The sequence below is a fragment of the Lonchura striata genome, unplaced genomic scaffold (genome assembly GCF_046129695.1).
Source record: "Lonchura striata isolate bLonStr1 unplaced genomic scaffold, bLonStr1.mat Scaffold_91, whole genome shotgun sequence".
Classification (NCBI taxonomy): Eukaryota; Metazoa; Chordata; class Aves; order Passeriformes; family Estrildidae; genus Lonchura; species Lonchura striata.
Genome location: NW_027461190.1, coordinates 408134 through 428147, shown reverse-complemented (window position 1 = coordinate 428147; position 20014 = coordinate 408134). Strand labels below are relative to the sequence as shown.

General features: G+C 52.4%; 2 protein-coding genes across 2 annotated transcripts in view; one reads left to right on the top strand and one right to left on the bottom strand.

The window, feature by feature from the left end:
- LOC144248803 (uncharacterized) overlaps positions 1–20014 on the top strand; it is a 538816-nt gene that overhangs the window by 270452 nt on the left and 248350 nt on the right.
- Positions 13473–14417, bottom strand: LOC144248812 (olfactory receptor 14A16-like). The gene has a single exon (XM_077790798.1). The coding sequence runs from the start codon at positions 14415–14417 to the stop codon at positions 13485–13487; it is 933 nt and encodes a 310-aa protein (XP_077646924.1). The 3' UTR covers positions 13473–13484.

Below are 20014 nucleotides of genomic sequence, written 5' to 3'. Positions count from 1 at the left end.
GGTATAAACATCATCATCACAATTCGGACTATATTGATCAAGGGATCTTTTTTCCCCTGCGTGTCTGTTCCTTTAAAGTTTTCAAATCAGGCGTTATCAATGAGAGCTCCCCAATGCTGCATGGACCGCCCTTGATTTTTGCAGGGATAGCAGGCCAAACTCTGTCCCCGCAAATCAAAAACACTCCCTTTGGTAAAGTGACTGGGTGTTGAAGGGATGCTTTGCTTGTCACCTTGGTGTAATTGCACCAGGATGATGCATTTTTATAAAAAGACTGATTCGAAGTGACATCTATTGTATGATTATCTGTCTTTGCCACTCCCACTGGATTAAATTTGATACAGTATTTCATTTTTGTTGACCCAAAAATGTCTAACTCTGGGGGTTCCAGGTGAGCCACAGGAAGGTATTGTGTCCAAGCATGCCACCCTTCCACAGGATCCAAAAAGGTTTTCAAAACCTTTGGAGGGATATTTTTTGGAATTGGCCACTCCTTCACTGGCACACCTACCAAACATGTTGAAAGTGGTTTCCCTGGCTTTGAATGAGTCAGACAAATACTGTCCAGACCCGCTGCCTTTGCCAAAGTTTCCCACACATTTTCCCTCTGTTGTTTTATGGGAAAGTCTGTCTCATTGTCCAAAGCAACAGACAAGAGAATGAGACACATGAACACTACCTGTCTAAACTTCATGTCCATGTCCCCAACCTCTGTGAAAAACCCCTCAATGCAGCAATGTTCAAATGACACTTAATTTCCCTGAAAAAACCCCAAGTCTCTGAATAATCAATCGTTGTCCGACGAGACGTCTGCAGCGTCCTTGTCTGCCTCCGTCTGCGTGCTCTCTTCTTTGCTCCTCGGGTCCATGTCCACCTGCGTCTGCACCCGGAAAGGTTTCACGTGCCTCGCCGACACCCACTTCGGTCCTCGCTCTGTGGAAACACAAGCGAAACCCTTGCCCCAAGTTATTAATGTAAATGGACCTTCAATTTGTCCTGATTCTGGATTTCTGATCAAAACCAAAGGATTTTCCCTTAACTTTGCTTGTGCACTGTTTGTAAAATGCCTAACAATTGGCGGTGTGGGCTCTGAGAAATAACCATTTAAAAAATTCAATACATACAGAGCTTTGTTCAGCCGCATATAAGGTGTTGAGCCTGCCTCTCCCCTTTTCTGTTTATCCAAGAGGGATTTCAGGGTGTGATGTGTTCTTTCAATGATTGCTTGACCTGAGGGAGAATAAGGAATACCAAAAATGTGCTTCATTCCCCATTTTTTCAGAAATTTGTCGAGCACTATGCCTGTATAAGTTGGACCATTATCTGTTTTTATTTCTTGTGGCACCCCGAGTGATGCAAATGCTTGTAAAAAGTGTCTGCAGGCATGTTCTGCGGTTTCCCCTGTATGTAATGATGCAAAAATCGCCCCTGAAAATGTGTCAGCTGAGACATGGATATTTTTGAGCCTCCCAAAAGATGGGTATTTTGTGACATCAGCTTGCCAGAGCTGAAGACTCTGCAATCCCCTTGGATTGACAGCTCCTGTAGACGCAGGAGGCTGCACAAGCTGACAGTCTGGACAAGCATTGATGATCTCCCTCGCCTGACTTTTGGAGAGGCGAAAGGATTCCATCAACGCCTGTGCATTCTGATGGAAAAATGCGTGGCTCAATTTTGCCTGCTCAAAAATATCCAGCAATGTCTGTGACATAGTCATTGTGAGTCTGTCTGCATTAGCATTTTCTTCTGCTAAGAACCCTAGGAGTTATGAATGTGCCCTGATATGCATGTTCTCTACTTTCTAGGATCGTCCTTATGCATGACAAATATGAATATAAAATTTCATTGTCAGTGTGTTTCAAAAGTGACCCCTCCAACCGTTTGACCACATTTGCAACCTATGCTGAATCTGTGATCAGATTGATGGTTTCTGAAACAATTGAAAAACCCTGACCACTGCTGCCATATCCACAATTTGTGGTGAACCCTGTACTATTTTAATATCTGATTCCCACTCCCCTGTTTTTGAATTTTGCCATGTGACCACTGATTTGTGAGTTTTTCCCGAACCATCAGTGAACACTGTCACCCCTTCCACCAGTTCCTGGCTTATTTTTGGTTTTTCCCTGAAATTTACTTTCGCATTCAGCATCCTGTGAGCTGGAAAATGAACAGTACAAATTCCTGGATAACCTAACAAAGCAATTGCAAAATCCTGTGATTTTTGCATCACCCATTCAAAATACACTTTCTTTAAAGGTACGTGAATAACTGAGAAATCTCTGCTTGACATTGTCAGCAACCTGGTTCTCGCCTTAATAATAATCTGTGCTACCATTTCTAGATCCGTGAGAATTGTTTTTGAGGGCCTGTAAGCTAAGAAAACCCACTCTATCAACAAAAGAGGGTCCACTTGAGACAAATCCCACTGAAAAATCAACCCATATAACTGTGCCGTTTCCCCCAACACCGCTAAATGAAAAGGCAATGATTCTACAAAGTGATGTGCTTGTCTCTGCTGAATCATGTCTGTGATCTTTTCAAGGTCTCTTTTTGCTTCAGGCGTCAGAGTTCTGGGAGATTTGATGTTATTGTCCCCTCTCAAAAGGTCGAGCAACGACGAGATGTCATCATTGGTGATTCCCAGGATCGGTCTCATCCAGTTGATCGCCCCCAAAAGCTGTTGCAAGTCCTGGAGATTGGTGACCTTTGTGTTGATTTCCAGTTTCTGTGGCCTTATTGTTTGTTTCGTGATCTTCCACCCCAGGTATTTCCAAGGTGCAATTTCCTGTATTTTTGGTGTACTAATTTCCAGTCCTGCTTTTTGCACCTGTGCAATCACACAGTCACGAACTTCTTGCACCTCCTGTTTTGTTGGTGCTGCAATGAGCAAATCATCCATATAATGGATAATTTTTGGTTTTGGATGTTTTTCTCGTGCTGGATGCAAAGCTTGGGCCACGTACCATTGGCAAATGCTTGGAGAGTTTTTGAGTCCCTGAGGAAGAACCGTCCAGTGGTATCTCTGCAAAGGTTCCTCTCTGTTGATGCTTGGGACAGAAAATGCAAAGTGTGGAGCATCATCTGGATGAAGTGGAATGCTGAAAAAACAGTCCTTGAGATCAATGATCACAAGTGACCAGTCCCTTGGGATCATCGAGAGAGATGGAAGCCCAAGCTGCAGTGGCCCCATGTCCTGATGACCTCGTTGATTTTCCTGAGATCATAAAGCAGTCTCCAAGACCCTGAAGTTTTCTTGCGAATGACAAACACTGGGGAATTCCATGGGCTGTCTGTTGGTTTGATGTGTCCCTTCTGCAGCTGTTCTTGGACCAACTTTTTCAATGCACTCAATTTTTTCCGCTCCAGGGGCCACTGATCCACCCAAACAGGATCATTTGTTTTCCATGTCAGTTTCAAAGTGGCGAGTGCCACAGTGACCCCTGTCAAAAATCCAATTCTAATTTCAGTCTCCATTGTGCCAAAAGGTCCCTTCCCCATACTGTGATGGGCTTTTGCACGATGAAAGGACGGATAAGTGCTGTCTTTTTTCCCGGACCTGTGACAACAATTGCGTTCTCACTCTGCATGCACAGGGAACTCCCCCCTATGCCTGTGAGAGAACCCAAAGGTGCAACCAAGCCCCATTCCCGAGGCCAAAAAATGTATGAAATAACTGTAACATCCGCTCCTGTGTCGAGCATCCCTGTAATAGCAATTGTCTTCTCGTTACAAGTCAACTGACAAGTAACAATGGGCCGATCCCGGCTCAAATGTTTCACCCAAGATGCATGCACTTCTGCTTGATCACCAGGAAAAGAGTCCTGTTTGTTGAACACCGGCATGGCTTGCCTTTCTGGATGAGATGGCAAAGCCATGGCTCGAGCAATCGGTGTGTTTTGTGGAATTGTCAGAGGTGGTCGCAGGGCTTTTGCCGTGACCATCAACTCCTCATTATGGTTTGCTGAAATCAAAGATGGATAAACAACAAGTCCAAGGATCCTGCTCCTGTCCCTGGCCATTATTAAAAAATCCTGCCTTTTCCAAGAAGTCCCTGTGACACCTGTAGGTATCACTGCATGGCTATTGTCCAAAAGACACAACAGTTTGGAGGTTGGTAAGATGCATTGGAATCCGGGTGGTACCAAGTCTGGATTGCTGGGGATTTTGGAGATTGCTCTGCTGAGGGGTTCTGTTTGTTGCTCCCCGAGGATTGTCCCTGCTGGTTCTGTGTCACTGCCAGGATTTGTGTCTGAGCGCGCTGGCGTTGATTTGCGCTCTTTTTTCCATTTCCCGGAATAGGAAGAAGTTTCCCATCCATATCTGTCTGTGAGTGACACTCACTTGCGAGATGTTTCCCTCTCCTGCACCGAGGGCAGAGGTCTGGTGGCTTGTTGGGCTTTGCATGTTGTGGGCAGTTCCTTTTAATATGTCCTTGTGCCCCACACCCAAAGCACCGTCTTTCTGCATTAGGGTTGCCCTTTGTATAATTTGCAAGAGCTTCCCTAACACGTTTTTCAATTCGATCCCCCAAGTGTTCCTCCATGATGGAAGCAACATGTTGTGGTGTCCCCACCTTGCTGCAAGCCTCGATCATGTCTGCCAAAGTGGCCTGGTGCGGCATCACGCTGATGATCCATCTGCACTCCGGATTGGCATTGGAGAACACGAGGCTTTTGACCAGGTGTGGTTTCGCTCCCTCCTCGCTCACCTGCCGCTCCACCGCCTGAGAAAGACGATCCACAAATGAAGAAAACGGCTCTGCAGGACCCTGTTTGATCTCGGTGTAGATTGTGTCCTGGACCCCCACTGGAGCAATCTGAAGAATCGCCCTCCGTGCTGCCTCTTTGATGTCGCTGAGCACGTGACGCGGGAGCCTCACCGCCTGTTGAGTTGGATCGTCCTCAGGAGGATCACCAGCAAGCTGCGCCATGGTGAGGTTCGCATTCGGCCCGCCCTGGTATCTGGCTCTCAGCTCCTCCAGGGATCTCCTCCACGTCTTCTGCCACACGAGAGCTTGGGTGTCTGTAAGAACTGATGTTGCAAGATATTTAAGATCATACGGTGTTAAGTCATACATTCCAAAAATACTTTTAAACATTTGCTTGAAATATGGTGATGACAACCCATTGTCCCGAATGGCCTTAGCTAAATCTTTGATTGCTCCACGGTCCAGGCGTTCCCATCTCGGGTTTTGGCCCTGAGCGTCATAGTTCACCGGCATCATTATAATTCCCGAGCCCTGCAATAAACCTTTCTCTTTCTCCAACTCTGCTCGAATGTCCTGCCAGTCCACTTTTGCGCTCTGCAAAGCTGTAAATTCAGTGGGTACTTGCCTGTAGAGTGGAGTCATCTGCTGTGGCTGCAGTTCTGGTGCAGCAGCACTCACTGATACCAACGGCGTCTGCAGCATCTGCGAAGATGAAGGCTGGAAGTCTCTGGAGAAAAGTGAAGCGTCTGCTGTGGAGGAGAACACACGACTGCCCTGCATTATTTGGAAAATTTTTGGAAGATGAACCAACAGTTCTGGCTGTGACTCCAAGGCTGTGCTTCAATATTGTAAAAGAAATTCAACAACCCCCTTTGATATGAAAATTGACTCTCCCTGCCCCGAAATTTTGTCAGACCTTGATTTTGGAATTGTCCAAGCTGGGACACTCTCCGAAGCAGTGATGCGTATCGTTTCATCCCGTTGCTGCGCCTCAGCAGAAGTGTCCTGAGTCCCACACGGTTCCGGTGTCAGTGGAGGTTCCTGCTGCCGTGCAGATGTGACCTTTTTCACCCTGGAGTTTTTCTTATAAGAAACTGGAAAAAAGTCCTGCAATGTCACAGTCCCACCACTGGGTGGCGCAGTGCCTTGACCGGACAAGTTCTGTGCCGCCTGTTGCAATGTTGTGGTTCCGCCGCTAGATGGCGCTGCCGCCTGACCAGCTGAGGTGGGAACCGCACTCTGCTCTTCAATCTGCACTTCGATAAACATTTGAGCATTTCTTCTGACAATTGATTTACATTTGCAAATCCCGCACTAATTCCCGATAAACCTTTGAGCATTTCTCCTAATAACTGATTCACATTTGCGATCCCTGCAGTCGGTGAAACTGACTCTCGTTGCAATAACTGTTCTAATTTGGTCATGTCAGAAGCCGACAGGGATTGGCCGTGGGCTTGGGCTGTGTGTTGCTATGGGAACAATAATGGAATTATTGTTCCCTGAGGAATGCTTACATCCTGGCCACGCCCCATCCCTGCCTGCGTCATCTCAGGGGAGTGATCGCTCCTGCTCTGACCCCGGCTATGCTTTGGCCTCGCTCCGCCCCGCACCGCCTCCAAATCAGAGCCACTGCCGTCCCCCCCAAGGCTGACGTATCCACCCTCCTGTTCCCATTCCAGCCCTGATGTCTCCGTCTCACTTTGCCTGTCTCCTGGCTCTGTGCCAGCACCCACAGCCTGTGCGCACCGGCTCCGCCCCGTCTGTGCCCGTCCCGCGCGTTTGAAATGTGAGAAATCCCCTCCACCCGTGGCTGTCGGGTTTTGCTCAACCTCCGCTCCCGTGCCTGCTGTCTGAGCTGCAGTGAGGAACGCCTCCCGCTGTCCCTCTGCCGCTTCCTCAGCAGCCCAGGCTGCCGCGGTCAGGGAGCCAAGTTCCCACGCCCTTTGGGCGGCCGCTTCTGCGGCTTCACGGATTCTCGACACCGAATGCGTCCCCGGGCGCTCCGAGCGCACCACCGCCGCACTCGCACCCCCCGCTTTCGCCCCGATCCGTCCCGCCCCCGCCGCTCTCCCCGGCCTCGCTTTCTGCGCGGGCTGTTTTGAACTCCCAGCCTGCGCAGATGTGGAGGCGCTTTCCTCTCCCTCCTCCCCCTGCTCTGCACTCACGTTTGCACCTTCCCCCACCGGAGCCGCCACCGCTGCCACCCCTGCCATGAGTTTGGACTTGGGCAATGCCTTCCTCCCACTGAGGGTCGCGGCTGTGCCTGGCTCGCCCGCCTCCATCTGGGGAATTTCTGCATCGAAGGAGCTTAGGGACTCTTGGGAAACTGAGGAACAGTGAGAGCCCGGGGACACGGGACGCGATGGGGTATCATCTCCCTGATGTTCCACAGGAAGCAATCCTGCCTGTCCTGTGTCTGTGGTGAGAGGAGCTGTCCCAAGCTGCTGGCCGGACTGTCCCCCCCCCTCTTTGTCACCAGGAGCCGTAGCTGCCTGGCTTGAGCTGCCGTATTGTGAGAGTGACTCTAAAACTGTTCTTGCTGAAGATAAAAGTTTTGCAGCAAGCTTATTATTTTTTATAGCCTGATAATATAATTGCTTATTAATTTCCTGCCAAAAATTTGGCTCATACAATAAATCTGGATCTGAGTGTGGGAAGTTACACTGCACCCATAATAATAAATCTTTCAACTCCTTTTGAGCAATCTCTACCAGATGGGCAGAGATGATGCCCTGGAAAGCAGATACTATTTCTTTTTCCTCTTGGGAGAATTCCCCCCCCATGTTCTTAATTTTGACCGTTCTCACCAAAAGCTGTGTCGGCTCGAGGTCAGTCCGGAGATGGCACTGATCACCGTCCAGCAGGTCACAGGTGAGAGATCCCAGGCGCGCTTCTGGATCATCTCCTCCCTGGAAAGTCCCCGAGACGAGTTGTTTCAGTGAAGGTCAGGTTCTTATCTCGAGCTGCTCCCTCTCTTCTTGGAATTTGCTGCGAGTGTGTGCTCTGCTCTTCTCTCTTTTTTTTTTATTTTTTTCTCTTCTCCGCTGATGCAGGTTGGAGGTTGTTTGATGTTTCTTTTTGGTCTTCTTGCTGGTGCCCACCCACAGGGACGCCAGTTGTGAGAACCCCGGGTTTGGCTGGGGTTCTCGTGTGGTGGTAGAGCTTCTCCTCCAACCCGTGTTCCCAAAGGAAAACTCCGCAGTCTCTTCTTGTTCGGTCTCAAGATGATTTATTGCTAGTTATCTAACAGATTAGGTTCTCGGGCTGCGGCCCTTTGGTCAGTGGCCCAGGCAGAGACGCACACACTCCTGACACCCTGACTGTCCGGTGTCTTCTTCTCCTCTCTCCCTGCCCAGGGCTGCTGCTATCTTTTATAATATATATTACGTATAACATGTTTACAATTATTCCCCAATACCTATTACCTACGTTACCAAATGTTTTTCTATTCTAAACCAATCTGTGAGTGCCAACATCACCAAGAACATGGAGGTAAGGAAGAAGAAAGAAGAAGGATGGGTTCAGCCCACTTTCCTCCATCTTAGAACTTCTGACCCCCATGTACAAAGTAAAAACCCCCCTGTACATGCACTAAAACCCCCCTGTACACTACCAAAAAATATTTCCCTCTACTTTGTGACTACATTTACTATACTATCTAGCACTTTGTGACTGCTTGTTCCACCTTCAAAGTTGGTAATTCATTCCATGGTTCAAACTCGAAATCACAGCTAAATCCAGCTGCCTGCTGGGGTCCAGACTGCGTCTGACCACGGCCTGGAACCTCTAAAAATGTTTGAGAAATATTTTGAGTTCCCACACCGTGGCACCTGTGGGGCTGCACAGACAGCCCTGCCCGGGCTCTGCCGGCCTCTGGGCCAGCAGAGAGGCGGCCAGGGCTGGCCATGGCCGGGAACAGGCCCTGAGCCCCGCAGGAGGATGGAGCTGGGCCACAGCCAAACTCAGCCCAGGGCAGAGCTGGGCTCAGCAGCCAGGGCTGCCCATGGCTGGCACAGACAGAGGCTGGCGCTGACAAATGTCCTGGGCCCCTCCCTGCTCTGTCCATGCCCCAAGGGCACAGAGCAGCCTCCTCTGTCGGGCTCTTGCCTGTTTTCAATGCCTGCCCAGGCGCTGGCCCTGCCCCACAAGGCCTGGGCTGAGTCCTGCCCCTGCCCGCTGAGCCAGGCTGAGATGGACACTGATGGTTTCTGTGCCAGGCTCTCCCAGCCCAGCCCAGCTCCCTGCCAGCTCTGCCAGCTGCCCTGAGCTCTGGGCAGCACCAAGGGCCTCTCCCCAGCACAGCCCAGCCGGCTCTGGCCCCACAGCTCTGCTCAGCCCAGGCTGCTCTGGGCACTGCCCCACGGCCTCAGCCCCTGCCAAGGGCACAGCAGCAGCTGCAGCTCAGCCAGGACTCAGCCCCACCATGGGGGAAGGGGCTTGGCCAAGGCCAAAGGAGCTCCCTGGCTGCCCTGCTCCCCTCTGCCTGAGGTGCTGAGAGCTCTGCAGCCCCTCCTGCCATCCCATCTGCCCAGGCCAGCACAAGAGCCCCGGCCCTGGGGCCCTCCAGAGCTGCTCCTGCTCCAGACCCAGGGCCCATCCCAGAGCTGGGGCAGCCACAGAGCTGTGCCCATTTCTACTCATTGCTGCTCTGATGGGGATGCATCCTCAGCCACTTGGAGGTTGCTGATGAATTTTCCTACTCCAGAGGCCTTTTCTTTCTTGAGCTCTTCAGTTCAGGAATTCAGTGAGAAATGCTCATAAATATTTGTTCAAAATACCCAAACACTGCTTGGGTAGCACCTCGAGTGCTTTGTCCAATTCTGGGGTCCCCAATTTAGGGAGTGTCAGAGTCCAGGACATCCCTCTGGTTGTCCTGGCTGTCTTGAGACCCTGGCAGGGATCTTGGAGACCCTGGCAAGAAGTCAAAAAACATCTGTGGCTTCAATTTAAGCCTGTGGAAAGCTGTCAACTCTGGATGATGAATTACAAATCACAAGAGTTTTAGTAGTGTGATATTTGAACTAAGACAGGATGGAAAAATAGAATTTTGGGATCTTTAGAATGGGGTTCAGGGGACAACATGGAGGGATTTTGTCGTGTCCTAACCTTCTTGTTCTTCTTGTCCTCCATGTCTTGGTGTGATAGTGGCACTTTTCTATTGGTTTAAGGTAGAGATCCACTGTCTAATATAGGTGATGGGAATTGGTGAAGAAATTGTAAACATACACACATCGTTTTGAGTATATAATGTGGGAACTGCCCAGGATCCAGGCCAGACTGATATGGCTTCTGTACTAGGCAGACCACAGCAGTTCAGAGAAAGAATATACAGATAAGAAGAAATAAACAACTTGAAAAAAACAACTAAAAGCATTCCAAGACTCCTCATTTAACTGCGTTCGGGCTAGGGAAGCAAAGACTCTTGGACCTCTCTTGGGGTCACCCTGACCTTCAGGAACCACAAGAGAGAGAAATCCACAAGGAAGGACATGGAGGGGCTGGACTGTGTCCAAAAAAGGGCAAAAAGGCTGGGGAGGGGTCTGGAGCACAAGTCCTGTCAGAGCGACTGAGGGAGCTGGGGTTGTTGATCCTGGAGAAGAGGAGACTCAGGTGAGACCTCATCACTCTCTACAACTCCCTGACAGGAGGCTGCAGCCAGGTGGGACTCGGGGTCTTTTCCCAGGGAACAGGGACACGGCAAGAGGACACAGCCTTCAGCTGCACCAGGGGATGTTTATGCTGGACATCAGGAAATATTCTTCACACAAAGGGTGACTGGGCATTGGAATGGGCTGCCCAGGGAGGTGGGTGAGTCACCGTCCCTGGAAGTGTTTCAGAAAAGACTGGATGTGGCACTCAGTGCCATGGTCTGGGTGACAAGGTGGTCTTGGGTCCCAGGTTGGACTCAATGCTCTCCAAGGCCTTTTCCAGCCTGGTTGATTCTCTGATGATTGTGACACTGCACGGCCCAGGGGAAGCAAAGGGCCATTGTGACACTGCGGGGCCTGGTGGCACTGAAAGGACCATGGTGACACTGTGTACGACATGGCACCACAGAGCCAAGGGGTCATTGTGACACTGTGGGGCTGAATGGAAGCAAGGAGTGCATTGTGACAGTCTGGGTCCTGGTGGGACCACAGAGGCCACTGTGACCCTGCAGGGCCTGTGGAACCATGCAGAGATTTGTGACAGAGCAGGACCTCGTGTCATAATGGGGTCATGGTGACACTGCAGCGCCCCATGGAACCAAGGGGCCAGTGCTGCGCATCAGGGACTCCTGGAATGAAGGAAACATGTTTGACACCATGGTGGCCCTTGGGACCAAGAGGCCATTGTGACACTGTGGGACCAAGGAGAGCATTGCTACCCTGCCAGACATCATGAAACCAAGGATCCACTGTGACATTGCACGGCCTTGGGGGACCACGGTGACATTGTGACACTGCAGGGCCCAAGGATCCAAGGGACTTTGTGACACCAAGGGGTCCCATGGAACCAAAGGGACATTGTGACACTGGGAGGCCTCATGGAATCATGGAGACCATTGGGTCACTCTGGATCTGCATGGAACCATGGTGACACCAAGTTGTCTGGGAGTGTGGATCTGCTGGAGGGTAGGAGGGCTCTGCACAGGGCCCTGGACGGCTGGATCCAGGGCCCAAATCCAACAAGGTGAGGTTTAACAAGTCCAAGTGCCGGGTCCTGCACTTTGGCCACAACAACCCCTGCAGTGCTACAGGCTGGGGACAGAGGGGCTGGACAGCAGCCAGGCAGAAAGGGACCTGCAGGGACTGATGGACAGCAGGCTGGACATGAGCCAGCAGAGTGCCCAGGTGGCCAAGAAGGCCAATAGCTCCTGGCCTGGATCAGGAATGGTGTGGCCAGCAGGAGCAGGGCAGTGATTCTTCCCCTGTGCTGGGCACTGGTTGGGCAGCACCTTGAGTGCTATGTGCAGTTCTGGGCTCCCAAATTTAGGAAGGATATGGAGGGGCTGGAGCATGTCCAGAGAAGGGCAACAAGCCTGGGGAGGTTTCTGGGGAGAAAGTCCTTTGAGAAGCAGATGAGTGAGCTGGGGTTGTTGATCCTGGAGAAGAGGACGCTCACGGGAGAGAAAGTGGGGTCAGGGCAGAGCTTAAACTTGATGTTATCCAAGGACTTTTCCAACCTTGAGGATTCTGTCATTCACTGAAACCACCCTTGGAGCAGTTGCAGGAGGAACCCTGGGCCTCCTCTTCAGAAGCGCCAGCAGCCCAGGTCCCTCAGCTTCTCCTCACAGCCCCAAAGCCCATCCTGTCAGTCCTGCAGAGCCTCTGCAGCTCCTCCTCACTGCCCAGACCAGGGAGCCCCACAGCCAGACACAGCAGCCCAGATGTGCCCCCCTGGCCTGGGGTGCCTCTGGCAAGGGAGCAGCACCAGGCACTGCAGGAGCCTGCAGACAATTCCTGCAGCACTTGTGGGATGATCCTGCTCCCCAAGGGACGTTCCCATGGTGCTGACTCAGGAACTGCAATGGGGAGTGGGGCCAGAGAGGAAAGGGCAAACAGGGATGGGCTGTGTGCACGGGAGGGAACAGGGTTGGGAAAGAGGAAGAAATTTGTAGAAGGAAGAGGAAAGAAAGCAAAGGGGAAACTAAGGAAATGCTCAGGGCAGTTTGGAGGTGGCTGCCAGGCAGCCCTGGCTCTGAGCAGCAGTGTCTGCAGTGGGACAGGAAACTCCCAGCTGATGGGAACAAACTTTCTGGCTGACTGCAGAGGCCAGGACAAAGCTGAGTGGTTTCCCTGATGTCCCCCAGCCCTTCCTGGCCCCAGGGGCTGATGGCATTTGTGCTGCCTCAGGTCCATGTCCCCACAGCACCAGCATGGGGGTGCTCCCGCCTGCTGTGTGCAATGCAAACAGGGGCTGCTGAGCCAGTGCTGTCATGTCTGTGCCTGCAAGGATGCGGCACCTCTGTGAGCTGAGGGAGAGGCCAGGGCTGCAGAGGGGGGATGTTGTTGGCAGCTCCCTGAGGATGCTCTGGGACTCTGCCCTGGGCTGTGCAGCGCACTGGGGATGGATCAGCCCCTGCTCTGCTGCTCCTTCCCGTCTCCCCCAGGGCCCCTGCAGAGCACCAGCCATGCTGTTTGCCCCCAGCCTGCCCACGGCCAGCCTGGGGCTGCTCACGGGGGTTTTCTGTGCTGAGCATTGGCCTGGCCGTGTTCCTGAGAGAGCCTGGGCAAGGAGCCTGGAGCCCCCAGGCCCTGGCCTGAGGCGTCAGCGCGGCCCCAGCAGTGCCCATGGCCTGTCCCTGCTGCAGCCCCGGCACTGCCACCCCCAGGACTGTGCCCGGCCCCGAGAGCACTCAGGCCCTGCAGCAACACCAGGGCCACCAGGGCAGCGGGGCAGGGCCACGGGAGCAGCACTGGCAGCACCAAGTGCTGCTGCTCCTGGGCACAGCTGCTGTGCCAGCACTGATCTGCCCCAGCTCTGCACACAGACATTGCTGCTGCAGCTCCAGAGAAGGCAACAAAAGGGCATCTCTGCAGAAAACACTGCTGGGACATCCTTTAGTTCCCTGAAAGCCACTGAGAGTGGTTTGAGAGCCCCTCATTGACAGAGTCTGTGGCCACAGGGAAGGTGGAGAGAAACAAAATGAGAAATGGCACAAAAAAATTCATTTATTGTGGACAATATAAAAAAAAAGTAAAACAAAGAATAAGAACCTGCAAAATGAAACCAAAAAGAAATATCAAAGATGACTTTTATTACAAGTGTTTTGCAGAAATTGGCCGACAGTTTAATGTCCCTGAAAGCATCCAGTCATCAGTCTCCCCACTGCAGCCTTGAGCTCCTGGTTCCTCAGGCTGTAGATGAGGGGGTTCAGGGCTGGAGGCACCACCGAGTACAGAACTGACACTGACAGATCCATGGATCGAGAGGAGATGGAAGAGGGTTTCAGGTAGGCAAATACTGCAGTGCTGACAAACAGAGAGATCACGGCCAGGTGAGGGAGGCAGGTGGAAAAGGCTTTGTGCCGTCCCTGCTCAGAGGGGATCCTCAGCACAGCCCTGAAGATCTGTACATAGGAGAAAACAATGAACACAAAACAGCCAAGTGTTAAACAGGTACTAATAGCAAGAAGCCCCATTTCCCTGAGGAAGGATTTGGAGCAGGAGAGCCTGAGGATCTGTGGGATTTCACATAAGAACTGGCCCAGGGCATTGCCCTGGCACAGGGGCAGGGAAAATGTATTGGCTGTGTGCAGCAGAGCATAGAGAAAGGCACTGGCCCAGGCAGCTGCTGCCATGTGGGTACAAGCTCTGCTGCCCAGGAGGGTCCCATAGTGCAGGGGTTTGCAGATGGACACGTAGCGGTCATAGCACATGATGGTCAGGAGGAAATACTCTGCTCCTAGGAAGAACAGAAAGAAAAAGAGCTGAGCAGCACATCCTGTGTAGGAGATGTTTCTGGTGTCCCAGAGGGAATTGTGCATGGCTTTGGGGACAGTGGTGCAGATGGAGCCCAGGTCGCTGAGGGCCAGGTTGAGCAGGAAGAAGAACATGGGCGTGTGCAGGTGGTGGCCGCAGGCTACGGCGCTGATGATGAGGCCGTTGCCCAGGAGGGCAGCCAGGGAGACGCCCAGGAAGAGGCAGAAGTGCAGGAGCTGCAGCTGCCGCGTGTCTGCCAGTGCCAGCAGGAGGAAGTGGCTGATGGAGCTGCTGTTGGACATTTGCTGTGGCTGCACATGGGAATCTGTAAGAAAAAGAATTATGGAATAGTAGAGTGTGGAGAGGACTTTAAATATCCCAGCACAGCTTATGGGAATCTTCCCCCCACTGACTGCCCAGGGCTCTGCTGCCTGGAGCTGTCCCTGCCAGCAGCTGCTTCCCTGTGCCCAGGGCTGACTAAGGAGGGGTGAACCGGCCCAGGTCGGAGACGGAGCAGGTCAAAGCTCCGTGTGTTTTTCTTTCATTTGTTATTTGTTCAATATCTGTTCACCCCCCCCATCCCTAATCTCCTCCTCTCCCCAGTTGTCAATCTTCCCTAGCTCTCCCCTAACCCCCTCATCTCCAAGTTGTCAATCCTCCCTTTCCCTGCCCCTTTCCCTGGAACCTTCCCTGTCATTCATCCTAGCCCCCTCCTCTGCTTCCAGAGCATTCCCTGTCTATTTAGTGAGGCTCAACACCCTATTGATTACTTTGTGCTATTCCACTCCCTTGCTTCCCCTGATAGGTTTGTCATATGTTAGTCCTGCCCTAAACTCTTCCCCTGCTATTCCTTTATTGGTTGCTGTTCCTATACCCTTCCTCCTGAATTCTTGTATAAAACCTCTGCTCCCGCCCCTAGGGGGTCTTGGGGCTCACTGAATAAAACCATCCTGTTCACCCCCAAGTCCCGTGTCGCCTTCGTCTGTTCCCGCGCCACCAACTGGGACTGCAGAGCTTCACCGGGGGAGCGGCCACCCGTTCTCTTCCCTCTCGCCGCCCAGCATGGCACCGCTCGGGGTGCCGCGGCGAGGGGAGTGCCTGCCGCATCATAACACAGGGCTGAGCCCTGCCAGAGCTGCCAGAGCCCAGCCCAGCCCTGGGGGCTCAGCTTTGCCCTGCAGACCCCTCCCAGCTCAGGCACTGCCCACGGGCAGCTCTGGCTCTGCAAGCTCTGATGGCAACCTCAGAGCAATCCTGAGCAGGCTGGAAAAAGCACAAAGATGCTGCATCTAAGGGGCCCTGTGCTGAATTCTGTTACTGCCTGGTTTATTCAGATGTGAAAAAAAACTTCTCTTTTTCTCAATATGAACTGAGAGATGCATACCTATGGGGAATTCCCCATCCAGGCAACAAAGATTAGTACATAAGAAAAAAAGAAATTTCCCATTTATGCAGTTCCTGTCTTGCTATGCTCCCTGTATAATCCATTTGGAAAAGTTCTGGAGTTAAATGCCATGCTGGGAACAGTCCTGAACAATACAGTATCCTCACCACACAAGGAGAACATTCCAAGACTTACCAGCTGTCTCCTTCCCCCCAGATCTTGTCCTCCAGCGCTGGGAGCAGCTCCAGGGCTGGCTGAGAGCTGTCCCTGGCAGGCAGCAGAGTCCCTGGCCCAGCACAGCGCCCTGGGCTGCAGGACCCTGCTCTGCAGGACAGCCCTGGGCACCCCTGGCTGCTCTGCACAGGAGATGAGCAGAGAATGCACTCACAGGCTCTGTGGGCATTGGGATGTTCTAGCTTTAGGAGATCTCTCCAGGAGCTGCAGCTGCATTGTCCTGCAGCCAGAGGTTCCTGTGCCAAGGGCTGGCAGTGATTCTGCCCCAGGCACATCTCAGCCCCTTCCCAGCCCTGACTGATTGAAGTTCTCTGTGCCTCTGTGCTGTGCCCGCGCTGGCTGCAGGCAGTGCCCCAGCCCTGCTGGGCTGGGAGAAGAGCTGCTCAGCAAGAGAAATGTGCTTTTGAAGCTCTGCTTGCTTACCAGGATCACCCTCTGTGCCAGGAGCCCGGCCCAGCTCAGCAGCACAGACACAGCACAAGGACTTTAATGACCCTCTGGGGCTTTGTGCTCAGGCCCTGAACATCAGGCCCTGAGAGGGAGCTGCAGAAACCTCTGCAGAACTCCAAGTCGCAATCCAACTCCAAAGTTTCTTGGACTTTTAATGGGTCCCTCTGAGGGACACGACTGAGAAAGTGTCCCCAGGCCCCAGGCAGAGCAGAGAACTGGAGGCACTGATGCCAGGTGGGGACAAAGAGAAGCCAAGTCTTGGTGCCCTGGGGCACAGCAGGGTCTGTGCCACCAAGGGCTGTGAGGAGACACCTTGTCCTGAGGCCCTGGGGCCTCCTGGCACAGCCCCAGCCAGGCTGGGCACTGTCAGCCCCTGGTCCTGCCCTCAGCATCCCCCCCATGCCCACATCCCAGTGGCCTCAAGGATCTGCTGGAAGGAGTCCCTGGGGAGCCTTGGTCAGGAATGGCCCTGGGGGCTCCTTCATGCTCCCAGGGACTGCAGGTTTTTCAAAGGACTTAGGGTTTTGCTTTTGTCTTGCAGTCTCTGAGAGCTTTCTGCAATCCTGGCCTCCAATATTCTGCTGTAATTAGTCCCTGGAGAGGCTTTGTCAGTAACAACACTTAGTGGGGCCCATTAATGCTTCAAGGTACTTAATTTCTTTTAAGGTACTTGGTGTTTGCCTTTTGATACAGACTGTGAGAGGTTTGTGCAATCATGGTCCCAATTATCTGCTTTAATGAGTCCCCTGAGAGCTTTGCACTGACACTCAGTGGGGCTCATGAATACATTGAGATTCTTAACTTTTCTAAGGTACTTTGTATTTTCCTTTCCACCTTGAGAGTTCTTTGTGCCATTTTCAGTCTCTGAGAGGTTTTTGTGCCATCCTGGCCTCCAGGTTTCTCCTCCAAGGACTCCATGAAGAGCCTGTGGTATAGATGGACCTTTGTGGTTCCCATTAATGCTTTAGACTCCAACCACTTTGGGGTTTTCCTCTGACTTTGACTCCAGGAAAGGTTTGTGCAATCTCCTCTCGGGCCCTGAGGTTCCAGGTCTCAGCTCCAAATGCACCACGGGGCTCATTAGGATCAAGCAAGTCCTGACAAACCATGGGTATGCCTCAATTTCTCTCTGCCCTCGTGCAGTTTGTCAGGAAGTTTCTGTAGTGGTTTTGGTTCACCATTTTGAGATTTCTTGGCCAATGCTTCAATGAGTGTGGTGGGTTCAGTGTTGGCTAATTACCAGTGCACTCACTAGAATATACTTACTCATTTCCTGCTGTGAGATAGGATTAGGAGAAAGGCAAAGTAGTCACAGAATTTTAAAAGGGTATAAATAAAATTGTATTAACAATAACTAAAGAACGAGTAATAAGAATTAGAACAAAACTTTCAGAACACTTCCTCTCTCCATACAACCTGACAATGTAAAGAGAAAAAACCTAGAATTTTCAGTCACTTTGCCACCTCTAAAATAGTCTTTCTTCAGTTCACTTCGGGAGAGAAGTTCTTCTTGTTAATGTTTTGGAGACTTCCCTACAAGAAAAGAGTTATCTCATGGCTTTTCATTTCCACAAATAGCAGCTGCCTGGAGAAATCTGCAATCGAGAAGTCCCTCCCATCTTTTCCCACCTTTTCCCACAGCTGTGCTTATGGGCCAGGCCGAGTTATGGGATATTAGTTTAAAGATGAGCTGTTTAAGAGCAAAGGTTCTCTTCATCTCTTCCTGAAATCATCTTCATCTCTGGGAACAGAGGTCTTTTTCTCTCTCTGAGGGCACAGGGTCTCATCACTGGTCTCCCTTTCTCTGTTCATGCCTCTCATGGGAGATCACAGCTACTTCAACATTTCCTTACTTTAGCATGGAGGCCTTTGCTGAAACAAGTCATCGCCCTATACTTTTCAATGCCTTACAGGGAAAAAGAGAGTCTGATATATCAATGACATCCTTCTCCATAGCTTAACCAGAATATTCCAGCCCCAAGATCAAGGCATCTCCTCATCCCTCCCATCTGGGACTCAACTTCCTCTTCCCTGCCCTCGGTGTGTCCATGTTGCTCCTCTGTGTGCCTGCCCTGTGTCCTTTTCTCTCTCTGGAGGGAGGATGGCAGCACTGGCAGAGTCAATATCTCCCGGGGCTGCAGATGGTTCCGTGCGCCCGGCCGGGCTCGGTGCTTGCGGCCGGAGCTGTTTTGCCATGGAGGTTTCTGCAGCGGCTGCGCTGGGGCTGTGTCAGGCTGGGCCGCGCTGGGGCAGGGCCAGGATCTCAGCAGCCAGGCCAGAGCCCAGCAGCAGCACGGCCGGGGCCGATGGCTTCTCCTGCCCTGCCCGCCGGCTGCGGGCGAAGCCCAAGGGCGGCAGAGCCTTGGCCGAGCCGGCCCGGCCCGGGGCTGCTCCTGGGGCCCGGCGGATCCTGGCCGGGCCCGGGCTGGCGGCGGGGCAGGGCTCGGCAGGGCCAGATGTCAGCACCCGCAGCCACGGCCCGGCCTCGGCCCCGCGGCCTCCCCTGCCCTGCCCGGCAGCCGATGGCGCCTGGCGGCTCCCTGGGAAGGGGCCCGGCCCCACGGCAGGAGCCGCCCGGCCCCACGGCCGAGATGGGGCTGGGCCGGCCTCGGCACCTCTGTGGGGCCAGAAGGGACAGAGACCCAGCCAGGCTTTCTCATCTGGAACTTGTATCTGCACAGAGGCGTCTGCAGCTTCCTTAGTGCTTTAACAGACTGTCAGCTCTCACAGCTAATTACTGATTGGTTTTTGTCAGACACAGAGGAAACTGCTAGCAGCTTCTCCCAGGACATCCCTTCCATGATGCAAAACCACCATGGCAGCACAGAGCACAGAGCTCCTTTGTCCATATGCAGTGGCTATGTTCCCAAGGGCTCAGAACCCCTCCTTGGGAGATCTCTGGGCCCTCTCCAAGGTGTTTTCAAGTGAAAACATTCAGATCAGAGTCTAAGAAAATCACCAGATGACAGGGCCAGCATGACCTGTCTGTCCTGGCTACTTTTGTGTAGGAGCATCCTTGGATACACGGAAATTGGGAGGCCAAATTCTAATTTTGGCCATGGTCCCTGGACATGAAGGCCGGTTCTTTACCACAGGAATGAAGGAACGGTGTGCCAATGTTTCCTGGGGGAATGAGAGGTGACCACCAGAGGACAAGGACAGCCAGAGCTTGCAGGCTTCCAGGAGGCCCTGAGGTGTCACAATGCCCCCTTGGTGACATGAGGCCCTGAAGGGTAGGAATGGTCTCCATGGTTCCATCAGGCCCCACAGAGTCATAATGGTCTCTGGGTCCATGATGCCCCGCGGTGTCACCATGGCCCCTTGGTTCCATGGGCTCCAGTGGTGCCACAATGATCCCCTTGGTTCCATGAGGTGCCCACAGTGTCACAGGGATCTCCATGGGAAGGAAAGAACTGAGCCCCAGTGTGGCAGGGGCAGCCACCAGAGGCCAATGGGAGCCAAACTTGATGGTACTGGCAGATTTTGTCTGGGAGCAACCCTTGGATATAGGGAATTTTATAGGTGGAATCCCAATTTTAGACATGGACACTTGGAGGAGGATGGTTCTTTCCATAGGAAGGAAAGCACGGAACACCAGCGTTAGAGGGGCAGATGAAAGGCGGCCACCAGGGGCCAAGGGCAACCAGACCTCTCTTTCCTGGTAGCTTTTGTCTGAAAGCAACCCTTGGATATAGGGAATTTGGGAGTTGGAAGCCCAATTCCCGCAATTTCTGCATAGATAAGGACGGTTCTTTTTTCCATAGGGAGGAAAGCACTGTTGTGTTCTGCTGCAGCAAAAGGCACAACAACTGCCCCAGGCCCCAGAGTCTC

What these genes read in the sequence shown, in the direction of transcription:
- LOC144248812 (XM_077790798.1), bottom strand. Translation starts at nt 14,417, where the DNA reads ATGTCCAACAGCAGCTCCATCAGCCACTTCCTCCTGCTGGCACTGGCA.